This window comes from Corticium candelabrum, chromosome 9, assembly GCF_963422355.1.
Source record: "Corticium candelabrum chromosome 9, ooCorCand1.1, whole genome shotgun sequence".
NCBI classification, from domain to species: domain Eukaryota; kingdom Metazoa; phylum Porifera; class Homoscleromorpha; order Homosclerophorida; family Plakinidae; genus Corticium; species Corticium candelabrum.
In genome coordinates, this window is record NC_085093.1 from 6,018,852 (window position 1) to 6,045,124 (window position 26,273).

The 26,273-nt window shown below is 41.9% G+C and overlaps 2 protein-coding genes and 2 long non-coding RNA genes across 5 annotated transcripts; 1 reads left to right on the forward strand and 3 right to left on the reverse strand.

Annotated features, from left to right (window-relative positions):
* Nucleotides 1-7: 7 nt before the first annotated feature.
* Nucleotides 8-1,291, reverse strand: LOC134184805 (uncharacterized). Its single transcript, XM_062652552.1, has one exon. It carries the CDS (start codon nt 1,146-1,148, stop codon nt 27-29), a length of 1,122 nt encoding a protein of 373 aa, XP_062508536.1. The 5' UTR covers nt 1,149-1,291; the 3' UTR covers nt 8-26.
* On the reverse strand, nt 1,253-3,247 carry LOC134184721 (uncharacterized). Its single transcript, XM_062652466.1, has 4 exons — nt 3,224-3,247; nt 2,822-3,144; nt 1,426-2,715; nt 1,253-1,319 (listed from the first exon to the last, which is right to left on the reverse strand). The coding sequence occupies exons 1-4, from the start codon at nt 3,245-3,247 to the stop codon at nt 1,253-1,255; spliced, it is 1,704 nt and encodes a 567-aa protein (XP_062508450.1).
* Nucleotides 3,248-9,656: 6,409 nt separating this feature from the next.
* On the reverse strand, nt 9,657-18,278 carry LOC134184802 (uncharacterized). The gene is made up of 5 exons (XR_009970691.1): nt 18,110-18,278; nt 10,714-10,779; nt 10,341-10,654; nt 9,926-10,032; nt 9,657-9,858 (listed from the first exon to the last, which is right to left on the reverse strand). It is a non-coding gene; the product is annotated as an uncharacterized LOC134184802 (long non-coding RNA).
* A 1,712-nt stretch (nt 18,279-19,990) lies between these two features.
* LOC134183904 (uncharacterized) lies at nt 19,991-21,275 on the forward strand. 2 transcript variants are annotated; one of them, XR_009970613.1, is made up of 3 exons: nt 19,991-20,082; nt 20,157-20,230; nt 21,239-21,275. It is a non-coding gene; the product is annotated as an uncharacterized LOC134183904 (long non-coding RNA). The 2 variants fall into 2 exon arrangements; XR_009970614.1 differs by lacking the exon at nt 21,239-21,275 and adding an exon at nt 21,028-21,190.
* The last annotated feature ends 4,998 nt before the right edge of the window (nt 21,276-26,273 follow it).

The window sequence follows — 26,273 nt, forward strand, 5'->3', positions numbered from 1 at the left end:
AGCATGCACTATGGTAATTACTTTAATTAACTAAAGTCAAGTCCAAAGCATCTGACAGGCTGCTTCTGACGAAAGTTGGCATCCACAGTGGTCTTTGGGACAAGCGATTTCATCTTTTCTGACATGATGGAAACGTTTTCTTTTTGAAGACACGTGGCAAAGCGTCGGCGCCACATGTGGAGGAACTCAGCGCTGGATATTTGTAAAGATGAAGCTGCGAACTTTGATGTTTCCGATAAAAAATTTTGGGCTGAATCACTCCATCGGCCAAATACTTCCATTGCAAACGGTTTGAAAAGATACCCCAACTCTCTAGATTTAGAAAGATACTTTGTGTTCTTTTGCTTTTCTCTCTCTGTAGCAGCAAAGCCTGCTACTGAATGACTTTTAGAGATGTACTTCCTAGCTGCAGGATGAGCAATGGTAACGTCAAGTAGAAGTTTTTTTCCATCTTTATAGTCATAGACAGCAACATCTGGTCTTTGTTTTCCATCGAATTGATCTGGCAACTCCTTTCTGCATCGATATCCAACAGAGGTAAGCATTTTGTATAAACAATCTGCAATGTGATCATGGCGTCGAATGATTCCCCCTCCCCATTTACACGTTAGTATGTGGTAGCCACTACTGTCAAGAGGTTGTTTACATTGAGGAATGCAGTTGTCTAACGCTTGTAATTCTGGCAGAGGAGCACCAAGTCGCAACAAAGAAGCAACACGGAAATCCATGTTACTCATAGTGAATTCCTGCGTATTTGGTATAACGTCCAGCCAGCTCCCAGCAATAGGCCCACCGCAGCTAATGACTCTTGCCTTATCATATTCAGATGAACAGCCTTTCAGGAAGGTCTGAAATTGAGTGTCAAGGTGGCGAGAGTACAATCTGGATTGTAGTTTGAAGGGTTGATTAGGCAAGTCTGCCAATGAAGAGATCAAAGATTGTCTATCAGTGTGAAAAAGTTTTATTTCCTGAAGTGAATCGATCAGGTGGTCGGCGATTGAATAGACTGAAGGAGCCCTATCATCACAAATCCTAGCTGGAGTAATGACTGTATCACAGAAAGAGGCTAAAGAGGGCACTCTCAAAGGAAGCTGGTGTAGAGTGCTCGCCCAAGCTCCCAAGAAAGCACATGGAGCAGTAACACTCATTTGAGATAAACCGAATCCACCTTGACTGAATCGAAAGGAGAGTTTTACCCTTTGTTGCTCAGATAGCTTACAGCCGATGATGGCCTCAAAAGTATTTATGATTGCTACGTCAAACTCTCTCGTAGCCTCAGCAGTAACCGTTGGAGGAACACATCGAAGTAAGTGTGAAATCTTTGGAATTCCACAGTAACGAAGGATTAGCATTGCGGATTGTGTATCGTCAATATAAGGAAGTTTTGATAGGAGGGTTTTGGCAGTGTTGACTTGCTTCATGCACCGATCTTTAACAAAAGACAGGGATCCAATAGGAGTTCCTAAGACAACAAAGCCGTTCTTTTGTACAGGAATGTTCAGAGGCCAGTCATGGATACCGATTGGTGAGAAAGCTTCACATTTATCCTCTCTCAATTCTAATCCAATTTTAGATAGTTGAACTTTCAAATTGTTGTAACAATTGATCACTTCCTCTTTTGGCCCTAGAATCATGCTGTCATCGAGATAGCTAGGCGTAAGAACTGACTCGTGATCTTTAGCTGCATTGATCAGTATTGGTTGAAGAGCTAGGGCAAACAATAGGGGTCCTAGAGGATCGCCTTGTTGTACACCTTCCTCGGACGGTATAAATTGTGTTTTACAGCCCACTCGAACAGTGAGTTTAGCTGGAGGAATATAACATTGCGCCACAAATGGATACAGTTCCGGAAAAGTTGAAGCAACTTCAGACAAAAAGGCAGACCGATCAACAGTATTGAAAGCATTTTTTGCATCAGTTTTAATAACAATCCACTCCGGATGCTCCTCCAGAGATGCCTGAATGAGATGTGTCATTAGCTCAGCTCCACCCGGCGTTGAAACTCCATATTGATGAGGGGCAAGGAAAGTCGAAATCTTCTTCTTGAGTTGATGACATGCAAGTTTGGCCGTCAGTCGTCGAAAAGAATCACCAACCGCAATTGGTCGGACATCATTCACGTTTTTCTGCAAAGCAATCAACTTTGCGCCAGCTAGAGTAGTGGCCACAACATCTGGTACAGAACCTGATAAATAGCTATTGCACAAAGAATGCAAATGAGACGTGGTGTAGTCAGAATCTAACAATAATTTTAGATGTTCAAATCTCCAGCCATTGAAACCGCAACTAGATCCATTCGGACAATTTTTGAGAACTGAAATGAACAAAGAAAGAGATACTTGGACTGGAGAGCAGGTGGGTTTGTGGTGCTTTAGTTCTTCAGAGATAAGATTTTTGCGTTGTGGATGTTTTTCTTGCAGACGCTGAAAAGTCTCAAGGGATGTAGTTGCCAAACCTGAACTTGTTAAGAGATTGCCTGCTCTAGAAATTTCTCCATTTCTCACTTTTGACCGGACTGATCTGATCAAGTTAGATGAAATAACACTATCAGAATCAGGGCATTCAAACTTATTTTGACGTTCGTCAGGACGAGGCACTGATGAGTGATAAAGTTCGTCAAACCTCAATTCTCTGAACTTTTTATATCGGCTTTCATGTTCTTTCTTGCCACATTTGCCACCACGAGTCACTGGTTGCAATAGAAACCATATATACCTGTCTTAACGATGACTTTGCAGTTCCAAGAAACAGGTTGTATATAGAGTGAATAATTGTAAATCTTACTATGTCTACATATTCAAGTTCTAGGAGTACTGAGTACCTGGCTCCAGTTTTCGATTCTTCACGTCCACGAGCTGATGGAGTTTTGTACTGATACAGTGAAGCAACACTGGCACGATGTTGACTATTGTTTCTTAGGACCCAAGAATCTTTGCCAAACCCTGAGTAATTTTTGTTCCCTATTTCTCCAGGAAATTGCTTCTGACACCTCGAACAGCCAAGGGTACCAGAGTGCCCTAGGAAACCACTTACTTTTCGTGCTGCTGGTATGTCACAAGCAATGCATAGGAGTGCAACTCGATGCAGTAGTGGGATGTTAGTTGATTCTGCTGTTGTTAGGAGTACTCCTTCTGTCCACACTATCTTTAGTTCATAAACTAAGGGCTTTACGAAGGTATTAAGAGAAGACGGTTCAGACTATATTATAGTCTATATAGCATACATCACAGCTCAGCAAACAATACATTCTTTATTCAATGTGCATGTAAGTTGTGTCAATGTACGTGAAATACTGGTTAGCTATATAATACATATACAGTCTATCCAGCAATTTTTTTAATTAGTTACTTACTGTAGCTACTAGCTAGGTCATATAATATATACTTGTATATGAAATATGAAATGTCAAATTATCATCTTTTTTATTCTAGAAGCTGCAGCAAAGAAGAAAAGCGCCACTGCTATCCGCCAGAATAGAAGACAAGCGCAAGAAAGAGTATGATGAAATTCTTCGTGTTGAGTACATGTTAAGTGAAGAATCTGATGAAGAAGAGGGAAGCTTGGTATTGTTGAGGAGGCCCCTACCGTGGCTCAGCAGGGAGGCGGCTGATGACATGGAGTCGTTGCTCATAGCTGGCAATTTTCCTTTTGGTGAAATCACTGTTTTCCCATTCTCCAACCGTCCCAATCGATGCTACAGCTATGCGCAGCTTGTTCAAGTTCATCCCTTCACAGACAGGCACAAATGCGAGGACAAAAGAAGAGGAACTCTTACTTTACTGGTATCGCTTTCTCAGTAATGTAGAAGGTGGCCTCGTCTCCGCAGGTGCATACATATACAAAACCTAAATTATTACGACGTACTACGTATAAAACACAGTTGTTAACTAATTAAATCTTCTTCAATGCAATGCAATACTATACTATGCATGCATGTGTTTTGCAGTTGAGGACGAAGCAGCATGCTTGCTGGACCTCCAGCTATTCTCAAGTTTGCCACAGGCTTGGATTCAGTTCCAGCGATGGGATTCCACGAAGATCTTGTACTTGCAGTCGATCATAGCGACGTAACTGGTACGTGCCCAAGGTCATCTACTTGCGACTTACGACTAGTACTTCCTGTCGCACTCTGTGGCTCTTACGAATATTTCAGGGACAAAATGGCGTTTGCAATTTTAAATTGTCACGGATTTGGTCAGATCTAGTAGTCTATAGTTCTATAGATGAACTCAGTGTTTAGTACACATATTGCGTTGCGTTCTGCTATTCTACGTAGTTTAATTAAGTTAATAAATTAGCTGTTACACAATTTATAGCTGCTATAACTAAGTGGTGGGTTTTGTTAATTAATATATCTTTCAAATAGATGTATTTCGTGAACAACAATCTCTAAATCATAATTGGCTGGTGTGAGATATAGAACAATTCATTCACTGATTCATTTATTTGTAATAAAATTAAGCGACAATAAAATTGTAATCGACTAACACATTCGCAGCATAGTACTTGCTCACAAGACACGTGCATGCACGCACTCACGCATATATATATATATATATATATATATATATATATATATATATATATATATATAATCAAAGTACTAAACTACCACTACTACACTATTATATGCTCTTTAGAATACGAGAACTTGTTGGTAACGTTCAATGAAATTACCACATATATATATGTAATCAAAGTACTAAACTACCACTACTACACTATTATATGCTCTTTAGAATACGAGAACTTGTTGGTAACGTTCAATGAAATTACCACATATATATATATATATATATATATATATATATATATATATATATATATATATATATATATATATATATACACATATATATATATATATATATATATATATATATATATATATATATATACTAGGATCCATGGTCTGTCCTTTGTACGGGCAAGTACTGTAGTGTAAAGATAGGTCTGTGGACACGTCACGTGCTTCTTTGTTGCGAGGTCCCGGATATGTTGAATGAATTCGAATCTTGCTCTTCGCGCTTGTTTCGATCGAAATCGACACACTCCCCGTGTAGCGCTTAGTGAAGAAAGCCTGTAGGTTGGATTTGGTCCAAATGCAATCGGAATTTGAAGAGAAACGCAAGCGCTAGAAGAGGAAGTTTCGTCGGCAAAAGATATTCGATTACTCGGAGCTTTGCGAAGGACGACAATGCATACGGTCCACACAAGACTGGTGTGGGCGTGTGTTCGAATGAACTGGAATGTGTAGCGTTTGCATCATTGAGAAATTTTAAGCGGGGGTCGACCCCTCGAGGGGGGACCCGGTGCATCATGTTTTTAATTTTTTTACGCAAACCTTCCCTATGCGTTCCAAGTGCGCGTGCCAATTTCGGTTGAGAACGGACAAAAGACGTGGCCGCCAAACGCGAACACACACACACACACACACACACACACTCACACACACACACACACACACACACGACAATTTGAGCTTTATATATTAGATAGATGTGTGTGTGTGTGTGTGTGTGTGTGTGTGTGTGTGTGTGTGTGTGTGTGTGTGTGTGTGTGTGTGTGTGTGTGTGTGTGTGTGTGTGTGTGTGTGTGTGTGTGTGTGTGTGTGTGTGTGTGTGTGTGTGTGTGTGTGTGTGTGTGTGTGTGTGTGTGTGTGTGTGTGTGTGTGTGTGTGTGTGTGTGTGTGTGTGTGTGTGTGTGTGTGTGTGTGTGTGTGTGTGTGTGTGTGTGTGTGTGTGTGTGTGTGTGTGTGTGTGTGTGTGTGTGTGTGTGTGTGTGTGTGTGTGTGTGTGTGTGTGTGTGTGTGTGTGTGTGTGTGTGTGTGTGTGTGTGTGTGTGTGTGTGTGTGTGTGTGTGTGTGTGTGTGTGTGTGTGTGTGTGTGTGTGTGTGTGTGTGTGTGTGTGTGTGTGTGTGTGTGTGTGTGTGTGTGTGTGTGTGTGTGTGTGTGTGTGTGTGTGTGTGTGTGTGTGTGTGTGTGTGTGTGTGTGTGTGTGTGTGTGTGTGTGTGTGTGTGTGTGTGTGTGTGTGTGTGTGTGTGTGTGTGTGTGTGTGTGTGTGTGTGTGTGTGTGTGTGTGTGTGTGTGTGTGTGTGTGTGTGTGTGTGTGTGTGTGTGTGTGTGTGTGTGTGTGTGTGTGTGTGTGTGTGTGTGTGTGTGTGTGTGTGTGTGTGTGTGTGTGTGTGTGTGTGTGTGTGTGTGTGTGTGTGTGTGTGTGTGTGTGTGTGTGTGTGTGTGTGTGTGTGTGTGTGTGTGTGTGTGTGTGTGTGTGTGTGTGTGTGTGTGTGTGTGTGTGTGTGTGTGTGTGTGTGTGTGTGTGTGTGTGTGTGTGTGTGTGTGTGTGTGTGTGTGTGTGTGTGTGTGTGTGTGTGTGTGTGTGTGTGTGTGTGTGTGTGTGTGTGTGTGTGTGTGTGTGTGTGTGTGTGTGTGTGTGTGTGTGTGTGTGTGTGTGTGTGTGTGTGTGTGTGTGTGTGTGTGTGTGTGTGTGTGTGTGTGTGTGTGTGTGTGTGTGTGTGTGTGTGTGTGTGTGTGTGTGTGTGTGTGTGTGTGTGTGTGTGTGTGTGTGTGTGGTGTGTGTACTATATAAAAGAAAGACGCCATTTTTGGTTTTGAGCAAACACGTCGCTAACGCCGTTGTAGTGTTACTGTAACAAGGACGTCTTTGTGAACATAGAAACATGAGCAGGTTAAGCGTGTATATACTAATTAGCTAATTAATCATTAATTAAGATTGTTCTGATAAGCTGCACGTGCCTTGTCTCTCTATGCGTCTAACTATTCCATAAAATTATTCCTGATACATCTAGTTTTTGTAAATATTGAGAATTCGATAAGCTTAATACCGTATCATGACTGTCGAGTTTACTGTTCTTGATGCCTCTTGCTTAGTTAGTTAATTAATGTGTAGGTAACATGTACGTATGCTTTACACACAGCAAGCACTAGACTAAACCGGCTGGACCCAAATTTAAATTGATCAATTTGGTCGACGAATTCGTCAGTCAGATTCATTCTATCGATATCTGTCAGGCAAAGAGTGAATGTTTACATATCTATAACTGCTTAGGCATGGATGCATCCGCTAGATTTATATCGCGGTTCTGCTTGAAGTCTTCTCAGTATTGTCTGATTAGACTCGACCCAGTCTCACTCCGCCCTCGTCATTCCTGGATTGTCAATCCTCGGCGGAGAGAGACTGAGAGTCTATTGTCTGATCTCTAGAAATTAAGTTGTTGCAAACTATATTCGTCGCCTAATTAACTGTAATGACTCCGCCCAAGTCTTGAATACGCTAATGCAACTCAAAGCTATAGTATTCTAGAAGAGCGGGAATACGGATGGTCTCGCTCTGTCTAGCAGCAAAACATGCCCACCATTCTGAGATTGTAAATTTAATTGGATTCTCGGGCTTCAGTTGTCTATGTGGGTGTACTGTGCCTGTTCAGTTACAAACGGATGTTTGTTCACTTGTCATCTTATCTTACGTCTCATCTTTCGACCACCTTGTGTGTTTTACACCCTATATATGTGTGTGTTTTACAGCCCATATATGTGTGTGTTTTACAGCCTATATATGTGTGTGTTTTACAGCCTATATATGTGCGTGTTTTACAGCCTATATATATGCGTGTTTTACACTCGTGTGTGTGTGTGTGTGTGTGTGTGTGTGTGTGTGTGTGTGTCTGTGTGTGTGTCTGTGTGTGTGTGTGTGTGTGTGTGTGTGTGTGTGTGAGTGTGTTTTACACCCTATATGTGTGTGTGTGTGTGTGTGTGTGTGCGTGCGCGCGCGTGTGTGTGTTTGTTTTACACCCTATATGTATATGCGTGTTTTACACCCTATATATGTGATAACTCTCTATGTATGTGTTTTACACCCTATATATGTAACTAATTCCCTATATATGTGACTAACCTAATAAGGTCACGTTTCGCGTGCCATATTTAAGTTAACAACAAAAATGTGTACATGATGTGTCCTCTAGCTAGGAAAGACAAATCCTAACAGGGATGGTGACAAAAGTATGTAGACGACACTATATATCTTTAGCTAATATGTAGAGTACGTATTATTCCCTAAACCTACTTATGTGCCTATGTATGCATATCTCTACCTATAAATATATTGAGAAATATTAACCATTCATGTCTATTCAGAATATTGACAAGTTATGGTACAATGATAAATATCTAAATATCGATATTTACGTGTCATTTATACAGTTATTATTAATTAAGCACAAAACAGGCTGTACCTATAAATAGACTAATTGTTATTAAAATAAATCATGCGTAGTTTACAATTATTCTTACAACAGTTCCTAAAGATCGACAAAAAGAGAATAAATTTAATTCAATGATCGAGTATCCAGTCAAGTTCACGGCTAGCAAGGCTGAGTAGTCAGTTCTAATATATTTCCTGTTTGTGCAAGCTTAGTAAGAAACCCTTGTTAGTTTCTACAAGAGAATTATCGATCATTTTGTGGAGATATCATTTATGCAGTAATTATTATATTGACTATAAGCATGCAGACAGCAGGCTGTACCAATAAATAAACTTGCAATCACTAAAATGAAAGACGTAGCACTTCTAACGCGTTTGTTCTGTTCAGGCGTACCAGCGCAAGCGTAGACGCCTAATCTGGGCTTACGGTTCAGGTTTCCATTTCCAAATATTCTACAAACAACTTTAGATCAAAATTACAAGCATCGTCATGCACGAACATTGAACGGAATCGTTTTTACCTTTTTTCGATATACGGGAGCATAACCTCGTATCTCGAGCAACTGCAAGCTGGGCGTGAGAGCATCTGTGTTGCACGTAGCAATTTCAAAAACCTAACAGCACGTGTTTATTCTGCTATAAACTCGTGTAAGTAACATTACCATACAGAATGTAATTGGATGTACGATCCTGCTTATACGGAGTGGAACATTTAGTGTGTAAACAAAACGTGTGTGCGCTTACACGCGGTACTACGAGGGCTGACTGAATGTACGCTCGTGTAAATTAATTACACAAGGTTTTCACTCACAAATCACATGTAAGCCAAATGTAAGCTACGGCGTACACACGATACATGCGACCTCGTTACGCAGTGATAGCCAGGTATCGATACGATCAAGACATCGATCGATTCACGTGAGCTTACTACAAGCTAGCTATAGGGATAGCCTCCTCACCTTGAACTAGTGATTCCGACATCACATATATAGATAGACCAAATAGCAGTAGAACAAACGAAAACTAACGCGGCGCGAAATACCGTAATTCGCGTGTCTACTAGCCTCATACAGGTCCTCTGTCAATTTGCCAACAGAGGAGCAGGCCAATGACCAATCTGAATTTAATACCATGGCAGAGAGGCCTACAGCCAATTGTTTCTATCCGAGAGGCGAGCGACCAACAGCATATCGAGAATATCTACTAAATCCTGACAACATGCCGAAAAGAGCTTGACACCAGGAATGCTGAAGAACTAGATTTTTCACACCCATATACAGGAGAGCAGGATGAGTGTTTTCAAAGTACATTCTATAATAATCAAGAATAATCCATATCGTCTTGCTTGCATATGGACTTGCTAACTTGCTAACGCAATGGTATAATGCAAATTTACAAATGTGCAAAATGAATATGTTAAATGCAGCCATTGTCTCATTATTCCTTAACAAAATTTACAAAATTCAATTTCAATTCATGTTTTCAATATATTCCAATACATCAATATATACTACATTCTGTAAAATTGTAAGGCAGCATACGTTTAGGTAACTGCAGTGACCTACAGTTCAAAATTGATAAGAACCAACTTATATTCAGACAGACAGATGAGTGTACCAAATCCATATCACATTCTAAAAACACAAACACCAATACATTAAACACAAACAAATGTTCAACATCAACCCCTGTTCCATTTACCTTCAGATACGATTGATCATCAGAGCACAGTAATTTCAGATGACGACTTGTCAGACACAACTGATCAAGAAGTTGATATGGAAACTAACTTTGAAGGTAGTTGCAACCTAAATATTGTACTTGTAAAAGAACCACTATCAATTATTCTAAGCAAACAGTTACATGCAAGTGCGTGCACACACACACACACACACACACACACACAGAGACAGAGAGATAGACAGACAGACAGACAGACACACTCACTCACTCACTCACTCACTCACTCACTCACTCACTCACTCACTCACTCACACACACACACACACACACACACACACACACACACACACACACACACACACACACACACACACTCACACACACGCACAAACACGCACGCACAATGCTTGCTTGCATGTAAAGTAAATATTACCAGTCTGATGCTTGAAAATGCATAAATCAGATTTGTTTTTAGCAGATCAAGATGATGATGATCAAGACCACAATGATGAAGAAGCAGATGAAGATTATAATGAAAACAACATTCATGCTAATGACATGAATTTTGTAAACTTTGAAACAGACAGCATGGACTCCGAGGCAAACGAATCTAATGAGAGCATTTATCCTGAGTGCCAGATGACGGTTGGATCAAGTGCACTGATACTAATGATGTTGTTTGTGCTCAAACACAAGCTGACTACAAAGCTGCATCTGACTTAGTACATCTGGTAGCTGCTCATTTTCCTGTGAAACACAAAGGATTCACTCTTTGTACAGGTTTCTATAATACACATGGTAAAAACCATTCAAGATGCATCAATGCAATTGGTCTTCTTCTTCAGAGTACAGAAGTCTTATCAGTTCAGTAACTAAGAAACCAACAACAAAGTCTGTCAAGTTCTGTTCGCGTTGTCACGAAGTATTAAAGAACGATACAGGCCCATGCACAAATCCAACTTGCATAGTAGTGAAACCACCTTGCACCAGTTCATGACAGTTCAAATAACATACTCTTCGTCAACTATTTACAGGTATACGCCATCTTCATGCCAACTATAAATATTTCTATTAAATTTTATTATGACATTTCTTGGTTAGAAAAGTCTTTTTGTGACCAACTGGCCGCCACCTATGCAAGAAGAGGTCAATTCCCAGATAGCCGAGATGGGACATCAGGTCCAATTTATCGTCAGCTATCAAAGTCCAATCCATACTTTTCTACTCCATGAAAAATCACTCTAACACTAAATACAGATGGAGTTAGTGTCTTTAAGTCATCACCTTAATCTATTTGGCCAGTGTATCTAATCGTAAATGAGTTGCCACCACGTTCAAGGTAAGTGCAAATACACCTATCAGACCTCAACACTAACGTAAGTCATTTCTTCTTCTAGATTTTCCATCAAGAACACTCTGATATGCGGTTTGTGGTATTTACCTGTAAAGCCGTCAATGCACCTGTTTCTAAGCCAATGCTTGAAGAGTTAGGTCATCTTGAAAACACAGGTGGCACATGTGAACTGCATGGTTAAAAATCTTCTCGTTTCTGTAACATGTGATTATTCAGGCGAACACTTTGACACTCGCTGTGGGAAGAAACTATGCCTAGCAAGGCTCGTGCTGATATGTTGCGGTTTAGCAGCAAGAGCTTTGCTTTTCAACATGAAGCAATATAATGGAGAAATGTCCTGCTTTTACTGCCTACAATCGGGAACTACAAACCCAACAAACCATCTACACAGATATTGGCCCTACAACAACATAATCTGTTTACGAAACAACAAAGTCTTTCGCAAACATGCAAAGAAAGCCTATGAAGACCAGATGTTAGCAACCAGTATGTTAATTGCTAACTAAAAATAACATAAATAAAAAGTACCATTGTTCTGTATATTAGAGTCAAGGAATAAAGGCTGTGTGCGCATTGGCAAGAATTCAGTCACTGAACTTAGCAAAATCTTGCTCCATAGACTGGATGCACTGTGTGCTTTCAGGTGTGATGCGCACACTGTTTGGGTTGTGGCTATCTAAGCAAAATGGAAGTTTGAGTCAACAGGTCAAATTCTGTCATATTGATGTTATATCAGTGCATGGTCAGCTGCTATAGCCATGAGATAAACTGTTTAAGGTAGCAATAGTAGTTAACCTTTTGCTGTCTATTTCAATGCCAGACTTCATCAACAGACTACCAAGATCCATAAAAGACTGGACAAACTGGAAAGGTAACCGTGTTCAAAATCCTGTAATCAGTTGACTTTGATAGATGCTATCGGTAATTTCAGCTAGTGAATTCCGATCATTTCTCCTTTACTACAGTCTACCCGTTATGAGGTGTTTTACATCAAGACCTCTATGTTCGTTTTGCATTGCTAGTGTCAGCCATCAGCTGTCTCTAACTAGCATTACACCATCACATGTCGAACAAGCATTTAAACATTTGGACATTTTCTGCAATCAATTTGGAATACTTTATGGTAGGATAACAATCATTAGTTTATACATCCAACAGTTGATCTCACGATGTAGCTCTTTCAGGGCAGGAATCGTCAACTATGAATATCCACCTTCTCCAACACCTTCCACAATGTGTCTATGAGAGGGGTCCACTCTGGGGATATTCCCTATTTTGGTTTGAAAATTTGAATGGAATGATGCGGCAGTTAGTACATGGTACACGATATGTATGCAGTAAGAATTGATTGTTATGACACAATATACTGCATGCTACATTTTATGCATATCCAGATTACAAATGCTATTGCTCTAATGAAAATGGTGCCAAAGTTATTGCCAACGAATTGGCTTAACAAATTCCCACAAGCAGCTATAGCAACTACAAAAAACTTCGGCTTGATAAAGCCCATAACCAGGTAAGAATAACTGCATGTCATTGTTGTCAGTCCTTCTCAAAATTAGATTCTCACTACTAGGAAGTATTTTGATCTATCCCAACAAGTTGATTGCAGACATAGACTCCATTAAACCAAAATGTGCTGCAAGGAAAATGACAACGAGTAACGCGATACAAGTGCAACTCGATGCAGCAATCAGAAAATTGGGAATGGAACCAGAGGTACACTCCACATCTACTGTCGGAAGCCATTATGCTTAAATCAGTATAAGAAACACAATCTACTCTCCCAAAAGTTATTGTAAAAGCAAAAGAAGCTGTCACAGTGTCAAAATCACCAACAGCTGCTATAATTATGGAATAGTTTTAGCCTTTGTTGAGAAGCAGGGAACAGTATTCGCCATACTCAGAATATTTGAGAAGCTACGTTGGCCATCTCATACTGCCACATGCTGCGAATCACTGGATGACCTAGTGGGTGACCGCTTATTTCCAGTCGAAATAAGATATGATCAACTGGTAGTTCCTGTAACAAATGGTAATTACTAATAGTAGTGACTTTACAGTAAGGGTTACATACGGGGTTTTGGGGGTACAGTAGTCCGAAGGTCACGGGTTAGAGACCATCGCAATACAGTGTCTTGTCTGGCTTACGACCAGTTCCCGTGTGATCTGCGTTGCTTTACATGGTACCAGGAGTGAATTATGGCGTATCTCCAGCCACCACAACCCATGGCGAGTGGTATGACGTCGCCGGCCACGACGTGGAAAAAATGGCGCCAAAGGTTTGAGACATTTCTCACAGCAGCAGGACGGCAGGCAGCACGAGACGAAGAGAAGATAGCTCTGCTGCTCCACGCAGTGGGGGAAGAGGGCGTCGATGTGTTCAGCACATTCACCTTTACGGCGGAGGACAAGACGGAAGACGGTCAGCGCAAGTACGCTGTTGTTTTGGCGAAATTCGACGAGTATTACGCTCCTAAGACGAACGTGACGTACGAACGTCATAGATTCTTCACGAGAAGTCGTCAGCCCGGTGAGACTGTGGATAAGTTTGTGACTGACCTGCGAATACTCGCACAGACGTGTGAATTTGACGCACTGACAGACAGCCTAATCAAAGACAGGGTCGTGTGTGGCATCGGTGATTCAATGTTAACGGAGCGACTGTTACGTGTTGACGATTTGGATCTGCCAAAGGCGATACGCATCTGCCGGGCCGCAGAAGTCTCACAGGAGCAGCTGAGAAGGTTGGACGAGTCAGCAGCCGTTCAGTCAGTAGAAGCCATGCGGGTGTCACGTGACAAGCCACGTGACTAGCCTCGTCAGCAGCCAAGCGCTCGATGTTCCCGGTGCGGACGAAGCCATGGCCCTTACACGCAATGTCCTGCTAAAGGAAAAATCTGTCACAAATGCAAGGGATATGATCACTTTTCAGTTGTTTGTCGTACCAAATCGGGACACATCCAGTCAGTAGACGCGACGGTTGACACAGTTGGCAAAGGAGAAACACACCCCCAGGCGTCACAGCAGGTTAGCAGTATTACTACGGAGACAGAGGTTGCTCCATCTCTGTTCATTGCTGCGTTAGATCACGACAGCAACAGTTGGAAGGTACCTATCTCAACCAATGGATCAGTAGTCACATTTAAGTTGGACACGGGGGCGCAAGTGAACGTTCTCCCAAGGAAGATATATCGGCAGCTGCACAAAAAGCCTACAATAAAGCCGGCTAACGCACGAATCATGGCTTATGGTTCAGATATGCCGTTGCCGTTAGATGGCCAATGTGTGTGTCAAGTCAGAGTACGTGAAGGAATGACCAAAACTATCAGATTCTATATTACATCAGTCCAGGCGGAGCCAATTCTGGGTTTGTCTGCCTGTCTAGATTTGGAGCTTATCAAGCCACTCTGCTCAATTTCCTCTGAGGCCCCTCCTACCAGTCCGACGAGAGAAGATCATTCAGGGGAGACATCCGTCCCAATTGCTGTTGCCTACAGTGACCTGTTTCATGGGATTGGCCGTTTACATCAGTATCCCCATACAATTAGGTTGCAAGCCAACACAATACCGAGAGCAGTGGCCAGTCCTCGACGAGTCGCATACCCATTGATGTCAAAGGTCAAGGAGGAGCTGGGTCGAATGCTAACGGCTGGCATCATTGAAGAAGTAGTTCAACCAACACCATGGGTGAGTCCAATGGTTCCGGTCTTGAAAAAAGACGGAAAGGTACGTATTTGTGTTGATTACACCGAATTGAATAAGTCAGTGGACAGGGAAAGATTCCAATTACCCGTCGCAGATGATGTATTTGCTAAAATGAGCGGAGCACAGTATTTTACTACTCTAGATGCTGCCTCAGGATTCTGGCAGATTCCCTTGTCTCCTGCTAGCTGCGAACTTACCACATTTATCACTCCATTTGGGAGGTATCAATTTAGACGTTTGCCCTTCGGTATCACCTCGGGTCCAGAAGTTTTCCACCGTTCAATGAAGCACATGTTGGCCGACATTGAGGGGACAGACTGTTTCATTGATGACGTCATCGTTTGGGGTGCCACGGAAAAGGAGCATGACGAACGGTTGCGCCGGGTTTTAGATCGTTGCAAGCAAAACGGGCTTAGACTCAATCCCTTAAAATGTCGTTTTCGGCAAAGTCAGGTGAAATATTTTGGCCACGTAGTTGACCGGGATGGAGTTCATGCGGATGGTGAAAAGATTCACGCAGTTACATCTATGCCTAAACCTAAGGATCGTGAGGAGTTGCGGCGGTACATGGGCATGATCGCGTATTTAGCAAAATTTCTGCCACATCACTCTCAGGTGTCGGGCCCCCTTCGAGAGCTATTGAGAAAGGAAACCGCATGGGTGTGGACTCCCGCCCACGATGAGGCTTACGACCGCTTGCAGGCCTTGATAACTAAGTCACCTGTGTTGGCCTACTATTCGCCAGAGGCTCCAATCACGGTATCTGCAGATGCGTCCTCATATGGAATAGGGGCAGTACTGCTTCAAACACAAGCGAATGGACGCAAGGCTCCTATCTGCTATGCATCCAGGGCACTCACTCCGACCGAACAACGTTACTCCCAGATAGAAAAGGAGGCCCTGGCGATGGTTTGGGCGTGCGAAAAGTTCGAGTGCTATCTTCTTGGCCAACCGCAACTGTTTGTGATAGAAACGGACCACCAACCACTACAAACAGTCATGAACGTACAGGATATCGATCAGTGTCCCCCACGCCTACAGCGGTTAAAGATGCGAATGATGCGTTTTCTTTGCCATGTTACCTACGTGCCAGGAAAGTTGTTGGCAGTCGCAGATACGCTCTCTCGCAGCCCAGTTGGTAAAGCTGATGATACACTAGAGGAGATGGTAGAAGAGTACGTCTGGTCAATCGCTTCTGTATGGCCTGTATCAGATTTCATGCGCGAACGAATTCGCCAAGAAACTTCAAAGGACCCGCTGCTAGTCAAGCTGCAAGACATATTACGTACCAGGTGGCCAACAACAATACATCAGCTAAGTCCGGAGTTGCGTCCGTTGTGGAGTGCCCGACATCTCTTTTCCGCGGTTGAAGGTATAGTGTTACGCGGCAGCCAAATAGTGATACCGAAGAGTTTACGCCAAGACATTGCCCAGCGAGCTCACGAGGGTCATTTGGGTGTTTGCAAAACCAAACACCGGGCGAGAGAGGTAGTCTGGTGGCCAGGCATGAATACCCAGTTGGAGACGATGGTGGCCAATTGTGAAATATGCGCAAAGTATCGAAACCAACAGCGAAAGGAGCCATTATGCTCTTCACCACTGCCTGAGCGACCTTGGCAGAGCGTCTCTGCTGACCTGTTCCAGTGGCGAGAAGCACACTATTTACTAGTAGTGGACCATTATTCCAGATTTCCGGAAGTTCACAAATTGGCTAGCCTGCAGTGCCAAAGTACTATCAAGGCCCTGAAGCAAATGTTTGCCTGCCACGGTATTCCGAATAGGTTACACAGTGATAACGGTCCGCAGTTCGCCAGTAGAGAATTCAGGCAATTTGCCCATAAGTATGGCTTTCAGCACACTACTTCTTCTCCGCTACACCCACAGGGTAACGGACTAGTAGAAAGGGCTGTCCACACTGTCAAAGATCTCCTCGCAAAGTCGAGAGATTCGGGAGAGGATTTTTACCTGGCGCTATTGGCATACCGGGCTACCCCACACGATACCACTTCGTTAGCTCCAGCGCACCTCCTAATGGGCCGACGACTTCGCACTACATTACCCTCTTGGCCTTCTGTTTTACAGCCGGAGTTGGTCCCCAGACCTACCATAGAAGCCTGTGACGAGAAAAGAAAACGCCAACAGGCAGGGTACTATGACCGGCGACATGGAGCCAAGGCACTTCTGCCCTTAAAACAGGGAGATCCCGTTTTGGTGTGGGACATGAGCTCCCAAAAGTGGCTAATACCAGCTATTGTACAGAGTAAGGTACATGATCGGTCTTATCAGGTAAAGACAAACACAGGCGTGGTTTTGAGGCGAAACAGGCACCAGCTACGCAAGCGGGCGAACGGCGATCCCAGACGGAACCCCCCAGATGAGGATGATGAGAATGACGGAGAGGAAGACGACGTACCTGCAGCAGACCCACATCAGGAAATCCAGCCAGTGCCGGTGACAGCACCTCCAGCAAACACCACGGTGACAAGATATGGAAGGGAAGTCCACCCACCTGCTTGGCGAACTGAGTATGTCTAACAAATAGATCAGTGAGCAGACCGTCGTTTGATTAATTAAGCCAGTAGTTTGTTGTGTTCCTTTTGTTGTTGTTTTCGCGACCTTAGTTCTTAAAGAGGGAGATGTAACAAATGGTAATTACTAATAGTAGTGACTTTACAGTAAGGGTTACATACGGGGTTTTGGGGGTACAGTAGTCCGAAGGTCACGGGTTAGAGACCATCGCAATACAGTGTCTTGTCTGGCTTACGACCAGTTCCCGTGTGATCTGCGTTGCTTTACAGTTCCTGCAGCAGATATTATACAAAAAGTAATTCTTTTATGGTTGGATCTGACTTGACATATATCAGTTCCTCCTAACCAGATTGAACATGACTGACAGTATACTTAATTTAAATCACGCGAACTGTTACCTTGCAGGGCGATGATGTACGTCCTAATAAAATAAGAAGTCTGCCTACTTTTACAAGGTGTACACATGCTTTTTCTGCACTTCCTCTAGTTTCAATTGCCTAGCTAGAAGTTTGAAAGTGAATAAAAAGTGAGTGTTACAAATATGTCCAAAGCTGTAAAATAGAATGCAAAAACCTGCATGAATATAATTAGCATTTCTAGAAATATACCGTGAGAACTGTGAGTGACTGGTGTTCTGAAGATTCCTTCAACTGGCAGCCGACTGGGAAGGACTTTCCTACGTTCCTGTTGTCTGAGTCAGGGACTCCTATTGCAAGTGCTTTTATAAATCTACACATTCTAGATCTAGATCAACATTATTTTCCATTTTGTAAGAAAACCAAAGTGCCCAAGCGCAGCCTCTTCCGGTTTCTTCTAGCTATTTCATCGAAAACACTTCTTCGAGCCATGCCTACTCTTTTGTCATCTTCCAGTATACGAGTACACTCTTCTAAGAAGAGACAGACGAGGTTATGAAATGCACTTTGAGTGTAACAAGCAACATATCCTGCCCAATAGTGGAATCAACTCAAGGTCAATTAAGGATAGTTGATCTTATGAATTTACGTGATGATCTCTGGCCAAACTTGTTGTTAACATGTGACATTGAAGAAGAAACGTAATTAAGCAAGTTACTAGAAATTGAAGGAACATAATTGATTTAATTTTTGATAACATACGTTGTGTCTTCCCCTCTACTTATTCCATTCACATCAAATATTTTCATATCTCCTTAATGCAACTGAGCACACACAAACCTAAGACGTGCTTTTTGAAGTCCTTCCATAAGCACACCTTGCAGTTGTTGACTACTAGAATGCCTTTTTGAATATGCCCACTACCTAACTAATATCACTCAGTAAATAATTACCATTAATTAACTCTGCCGCCTAAGTGTCAACTTGATTGTTGGGCTGCTTGTCGTATCTGCTCAATTTTGTGGATTAGTGGGATCAATAATATTGACTATAGGGTACACATACATTTTACGTCAGGTAGGGTCATTCGGCATTTACAAATTACGTAGGCCATAAATTATATTTACTTAGTTCTTGAAAGTAAGATTCTTGAACTCTTTCTGGTTTGTTAATTGCAGAAGCTGCATAGAAGATCGTCTGCTATAAAATCATCAACGATGATGGATGACAAGGCCAAAGACAAAGTAAGGCGAATAATGAAGGTAGAAGCAATGTCCTCAGAGGAGTCATGCTCTTCTCTGAGTGAGGACGATCACGACTTCAAAAGGAAGTTTATCCCCCACCCACTCGACTGGAGGTCAAAGGAGGCAGACGAACTGTTGACGTCTCTTGACCGGAAGCACGGAAGAAGACAAAGTGCGGCAGCAAAGGCAATGACATCTTTGAAAGTGACAGGGAAACTTTCAGAAAGACGCATGCCTGTGGGCATTCTGCCCGAATGGGCTGTTAGTCATGATCATGAAGATTCATTTTGATTATTGGCCATGCAGTTTAGACAATGTGTGTGGGCAACAGTGGCAATATTCTTGCATCTGTGCTATACGAAAACTATATGGATATAAATAACAAATACCGGTAATAATTATTGGCGTGTCAGAACAAGTTGATATCAATAATCTCGTTCCGTCGAACTTGTTGCTATAACGACCGCGTCTACTGTTTACTGCATGTTTACGTCCGTCCTAAACGACACTCTAACGCAAGGTTTAATAGACCACTAAACGTGGGCCTAAACGTAACGTAAAGGCGGTCTTTACTATGTTTAGGTGCAAACTAAACCTGCCTAGACATGATGTTTAGCATAAGCGTAGGAACCGGGGGGCCTAGGGGGCCATGCCCCACCCAATATTTAGCCTCCAAAGCTGTATCAATGCGGCGATTAGAGCGTCACATAGGACCATCAATCAGGACGGCACTCCAAGGACCAGTATCTGTTAGCCTCGATTCCCCGACCGTTTCTCCGCTGTGTTCTAGCAAATTTTGGGGGGTCCACTTCACACACACATCCCGGATATATAGCCCGGATAAGTTTAACTTGCACGTGCACGGTAGACCATGCTCACGTGCACGCATGGTTCACGATCATGATTTAGTAGTTCGAAATGTGTTGTTATGCTAACAGATCGTGGGAATTGCGCTTTCTCTGCGAGCAGTTACCACACTGAGTAAGCAACAGTGGCAGTGAAAGGAGAGCCCCAATACGGGGAATGTTGGTGGCTACAAACCGTTTTCTTTGCAGAAATCGACTTTCTCGAGAAACTGTTGACTCCAGAAAAGCTTTACGTGATGCAGTTATTATACAAGACGGCAGAGGTTTGTACATTTTGCTAATTAGTTGATAGTAATTGATGAACTAACTATTAATTTATTAGAATATAATATTTAGTAACATTAAAGCACAATTTATGTATTTATAGTAGTATTTTTAACCTTAAATATGATTTAATAAATAGTAATTTATAATTTATAAGTGTGTATATACAGTAGTGGACAAAAGTATTTGCTGGGCAAGAAATTTCAAGGGTTTTTCAGGATGTCTGTGTTTGGGTGGAAGCACAAAATACTAATAAAGCGACTTCTTGGTCAATGTTTGTCATGCAATGGCAAAATCGAGACTAATTGGTATAGAATTGAGTCTAAATCAGTTGGTTGTTGCAATTTAAGATTATAGTTACTACCTAGTTAAAAGCCGAGTAAGTTTACATTACAACTTATCAAAGCATATTCAATGCAAACAATATTACAACCTTTGAAAACAAACTAACTTATCCATTTGTGCTCATATCAGCACCTATTTCCATTCTGTAGGCCAGAATATGGTAAAAAATCAACAAAAAACTACCCGGCAAATACTTTTGTCCACTACTGTATATACTAGTAACTATTGCAGTAGAACCTGTTTATCAATCATGTACTCTGCTGTTACAGCAATAAATTTGTTTGCATAAGAAATGTGTGGCAAACAGACAGGATTACAGGAAGCTGTTGATCTGGACAGTCTGTTGCTACAGAACACAGTTTTTCATTAGCCTAAAATACATAGAATCAATCCATGATCCATTTTAACAATAAAATTATAACACACACAATGAAGATGCCTATTTTTCTAGTGGGTGCACAGTTTGCTGGACTTAAAACAGGAATGACTTGTTCTGAACACTCATTCTGAACACTCTAACTACAATCTGTTCCTCTCTTTATATCAAGGAATATGAACAATCCAGGACATGTTCTAATTTATATGGTCAATATTGATTGGTGAATAGAGTTTTAGTATTAGATTTTGTATGTGATCAATATTATTGATTTTGTTTGTTGCAGATTCTAGATGAGTAACCTGGATAACTTCCATTATTGCATCTGCCAGTAGACGAAGTACATGTGCGGTTTAGGCATAAGTCAACTGTGTTTCAATTAATTAACATTTCTGGATCTCGATAAGGTACTTGCATGCAATGTCTCAGATGTGTGTACTGCACTTGTAAGTCAAAGAAGGTTTGAATTTTAGTTCATCTTTCGAGATTCTCCACAGAGTTACACAGAAAGTGCCTTTACTTCAGGGAGCTACCGTTACCATTTTTCTGAAGAAATTAGTGAAACTAAGTTTGTATAGCTGCATTGCATTTTGACTCGTAGTGCTTTCGCTATTGTACTTTGTAAATTTGATAGATTATTTGCTGGATCTTTTGGGAGACCAGCCATGCTGAAAGAGATTTGTGAATAAATTTGCATACATCATGTGTATGTCTATTTACCATATATCTATAATGCTCACTTGAATGATCTGTCATTCATTGTGTCCCTGGCTGTTAGATTGGGAGTTGCTCTCAGATAGGGCTTCATGTAATTACATGAGGGTTAGCTGTTAAATCAGTAATCTTGGTTTCAAAACTTGATAAATTACAAAGGGCGGTGTTTCTTTACTATGATGAGTTCTCCAGCTAAGTGTGCGTTTAGACCCGTCGGTTTCTTTCGCGCTCTTTTCAATTTCGCGACATGTTTGACAATTTTCCGAGCTCTTTTCTTACCGCATTCAAGGGCAGGTGAGATACTGAAGCCGTACGTATGCACACGTACGTGTGTGTACTACAAGACGCTCTATCTGCACTCATCACGTGTACTTCTTTTTCAACGCACAGAGGTCCGTTAGACACCTAAACAGGCAAGATTGTACGAGACTGATCTTTCCCAATGTGAGTCCAGAGAAGGGCCAGGTGATCACTGTGCCCAAAGGCACTCACTTCAGCGACCCACACAGCAGCCCAATGATTCCTAATGCGTCTGTCTGCAGAAATCTGGCTGGTAGCATCAATCAGGAGGCGGGAGACAACACTCAAGCTGGTGAATTCTTATTTGGAGTGTTTGACCTTGAGGAAATTCGAGAGTTTTTGGCAATACATGAAGCCAAATCCATTGCCTCACAGGTATGTATGTGAAATTAATTAATTAATTAATTAATTAATTAATTAAATACTAGTAGTTTGCCAAAGCACACTTGTAGCAGTTCCATGAAAGAGTATCTATAGCAATGTTGTACACACAGAAATATAACACAGGTTGTTATTTTACTTGCAACTCAGTACTATACCACATGCTACAGATTGAATGTCATGAGTGCTCAGTATATATATATATATATATATATATATATATATATATATATATATATATATATACATTAAAGAAGACACAGTTGTGAGGAAAACATTGTCCAATTTCAGGGAACAGCGCTACTATAGTGCAAAATTAATTTGTGTGATATACGTGGAATTCCACAGCGATGAGCTTCAATTGCACAAAACCTGCATGATTCCCTCCACAATTTCCTCTTTTTCACAGTATCTTATAGTATACCATGCTCAAACTGACCACAAATGGAACTACGTATATACAAGCACAAACATTATCATGTTACTTTCTTCAACATCTAGAGCGTACACTTATATCCAACTGGTGTAATGACTATAACAGGTTAAGATTGAGTTATGCGTATACAGCATTGTAAACTGGTAAACAAACATCATAAATCTGTTAATTAAGAGTGTTAATGATTTTGGCGAATCTGCCAGTTCTTACTCATGAAATATGATATCAGGTTAGAATTTAGTACTAAAATTTAAGAATAGATTTTCTTAAGTTAATTGTTCTGCGCTGCTAGTGCCTTATGCTATATAGATTCCCTCTACTGCCGCTGCAGTTGTCAAGGTTTTCTTCTATTCTAATTAGTTAATTAATTAATAATTGCAGAAATAGTCAAAATCCTTGATTTAGAGACACTTACGGCATACGTGTAAAAATTTCTTTGAGACATACAACAACATAAACTTTTAGTCTTGGGAAGCACCCCCCCCCCGCAGGGCCGGGGCCGCGCCTGAAGTGGCTGAGGTTTCAACAACACTGCCGGACAGCGAACCAACATTTGAAGAAAAGAATTAATACAGAAGCAAGTGAATTATCAAAACCTGAATTACGGCAGTTGCGTAACCAGATTCAAAGTCAGCTGCTTCAAAAAGTGGAGATACAGTACAAAGGAATGGCAATACCTCACTCCTTAACAATAGTCACTGATCACTTGACGCTCACGTAGCAGACTAGCGCGCGCCAGTTGTGAGCTGCTCAAACATCCGTGACGTTAAGTATACTGTAGCTGCTTAGTACCATTGTACAGCACACTAAAACCATCGAGTACAAGGATACCACAGAGCTTCCAGAAATCAAAAATAAGCGCAGAGTCCGATAAAGAACGGATAACACCTCTTTGGCTGCTGCTTCGTTTCTAACTTTTAGCTATGCCTGCCTCTGTTACAATAACAAACACTAAAAGTTATATTATGCTTTTATCGTTCTTACTAGAGTCATTATATTATGCTGTTGCAAGCTCAAAGCAAACAGGGTAGCAAAAGAAATTATTACGAGCTTCAGGTTTGAAGTGCTAGAAATTTAATGATTTTTTCATTTGTAGGTTTCTATTTATGTTTGGATGATAGCGTTTGATAGCATTGTGTCTGTCTGCGCGCGCATTTCATTCCTTCAAGTGGCGAATTGACGTTATCCATGGAACCAAGGTGATTGCGAGGGATTTCTAACCTCTTACGAACGGACTATGGCACAACCAAAACTGCAAAAGCACCTTTTCAATTGACCTTCTCTCCAACCACCACACTATTTCCCGGGCTTCTTCTAGATACAGACAGTAAATCGAACCAAATTAGAGAAACACGGTAACAATTAAATTCGGCATAGCGAATTAAAGTTTCCCCAAAGCTTCAGCCATTGAAGCATGATTCCTCGTCTAGCCGCCGTGGCGATGCAAGGAAATAGGCTGGATAAATTTTTTAGGGAACAAACGCACCTCTCTTTGGATGTACGGTTCCTGCATATTCCAAAAGCTACGCCAAGACAAAGTGCGCATATGCATTAATCCAAGCGACCTCAACAATGTAATCAAGAGGAACTCCGCCCCATAAAAACAGTTGAGAAGGTGATTAGCAACATTCCAAATGCCATGATTCTTTCAGTCTTAGACGCCAAGTCTGGGTTTCTCCGAATAGTAGTCGATCACGAATCATCTCTACTACTAACGAACATTAAAACGCCAATTGGCCAGAATGTGTGGCTTAGACTATCCTTTGGAGTCAACTGCACCCCGAAAATATTTCAAAGAATAATGGATGAAATGCTGGAAGGCATTGAGGGTGCCACGGCAATCATGGATGACATTCTCATCGCCGGTCGAGACAGGGATCATCATGAGGGTAACCTTATCCCCCGCAGTGTCATTGAGAAAACAACACAACACAACCTGAAACTCGATTTCGAGAAATGCAAGGTCCGTATAACGTCTGTCCCGTATGTCGGGCACCTATCACCCCAGAAAGAGTAAAACCGTACCGAGGGAAAGTAAAGACATCACGGCGATGCCTGCTCACCAAAGTAAAAGGGACGTAAAGCGGTTCCTAGGGTTTGTTGGCTACCTGTCCAAATTCGTCCCGAACCTAAGCAGCGTTGACGAACCCCTGAGGGCATTACTGAAGGCTGACAATGTCTTCACCGGGCAGTCAGCACATCAACACAGCTTGAGAAGCTGAAGGATCTGTGCAATCATCCACCGACATTAGCGTACTTCAACGTGCGAGAACAGCTGGAGATACAGTGTGATGGAACCAGCAAAGGACTTGGAGCAGTTTAATGCAGAAGGGCGGACCAGTAGCGTACCGCTCTGAGGCCATTTCTAATAGAGATTGTGCATTGACGTCATCGGACTATAGTAACGGTTGCTACGTCACCATGTTGAGTGGCAAAAACACGCATGTCAGATCTGGTGTGAGTGGCAAGATCCGGTTTTGTTCTGTTTCTTTTGGTGCGTACAACAAACACAAAACAGAGCACAGGTATAATAAACGCTTAGAGTTAAGTTTGATCAGCTGACGGCCTAGCATGCGCGCAGTAACACCCAGTTGCCGATGTAAGGCGTGTTCATGTACCGACATCTAGACTTACAGTGGCCACACTGTACGCCAACACACTAGTCTCGCGTAGCCAGACCCTTACCCCGCCCTTATGCCGCGCGAAAATGTTGAGAGCGGGTTCAGGTGTCACACAGCTGATTATGCTTAGTCACGTGGGTAGGTAAATGTAATTAGCCTCGACATTCTTTCATCCGCCATATCGGCCACAATCAGTCTTGTATTCAGCTGATGATTCAGTGGAGACACTCCCCGTATCACATGACAACTTCGATCTTCATCCAGCTAGCCAAGAGCAATGGTGTTTTTGTAGAACTGAGGAGGCTTGGAAAATGATTGCTTGTGACAACAAAGCGGTCCCATTGGATGGTTCCACATTCGGTGTCTAAAAACCAGCTGTGTCCTACGAGGAAACTGGTTATGTCCTGATTGCAGAAGAACCTCGAAAAAGAGAAAGCGCAGAGTTTAGTAGCTACAATAGGGCAATGTTAGCTGCTAATGTCTGCATTGGCTCCTGCTTCTAAACTTGCCTCAATACTGAGGAGTTGTTTGGTGGTGGTGGTTATCTTAGCCATAAACTACTACAACACTATACGACATACCTACTGGACAAAGCTTCTGTACAGTATCATATCTATTAGTGTCTGTACAACCATTGTAAAATCAAACAAATTCACTCAAACGGCACAACAGATTCACAGCAATTACAGAGGACAGTAACAATTCTCAGCCATACTCAATCCGTCTTCTGTGTTGGACATGAGTAAAGTAATAGGTAAAGTTCCCTGTTGAATTGTATACTTTTGCCTCAGTAGTCCAAATACTCTTCCATATGTATGCGGACTCGAGCAATTTCGCGAGAGCAAATTCACTTCCAGGTTACTGAGTTG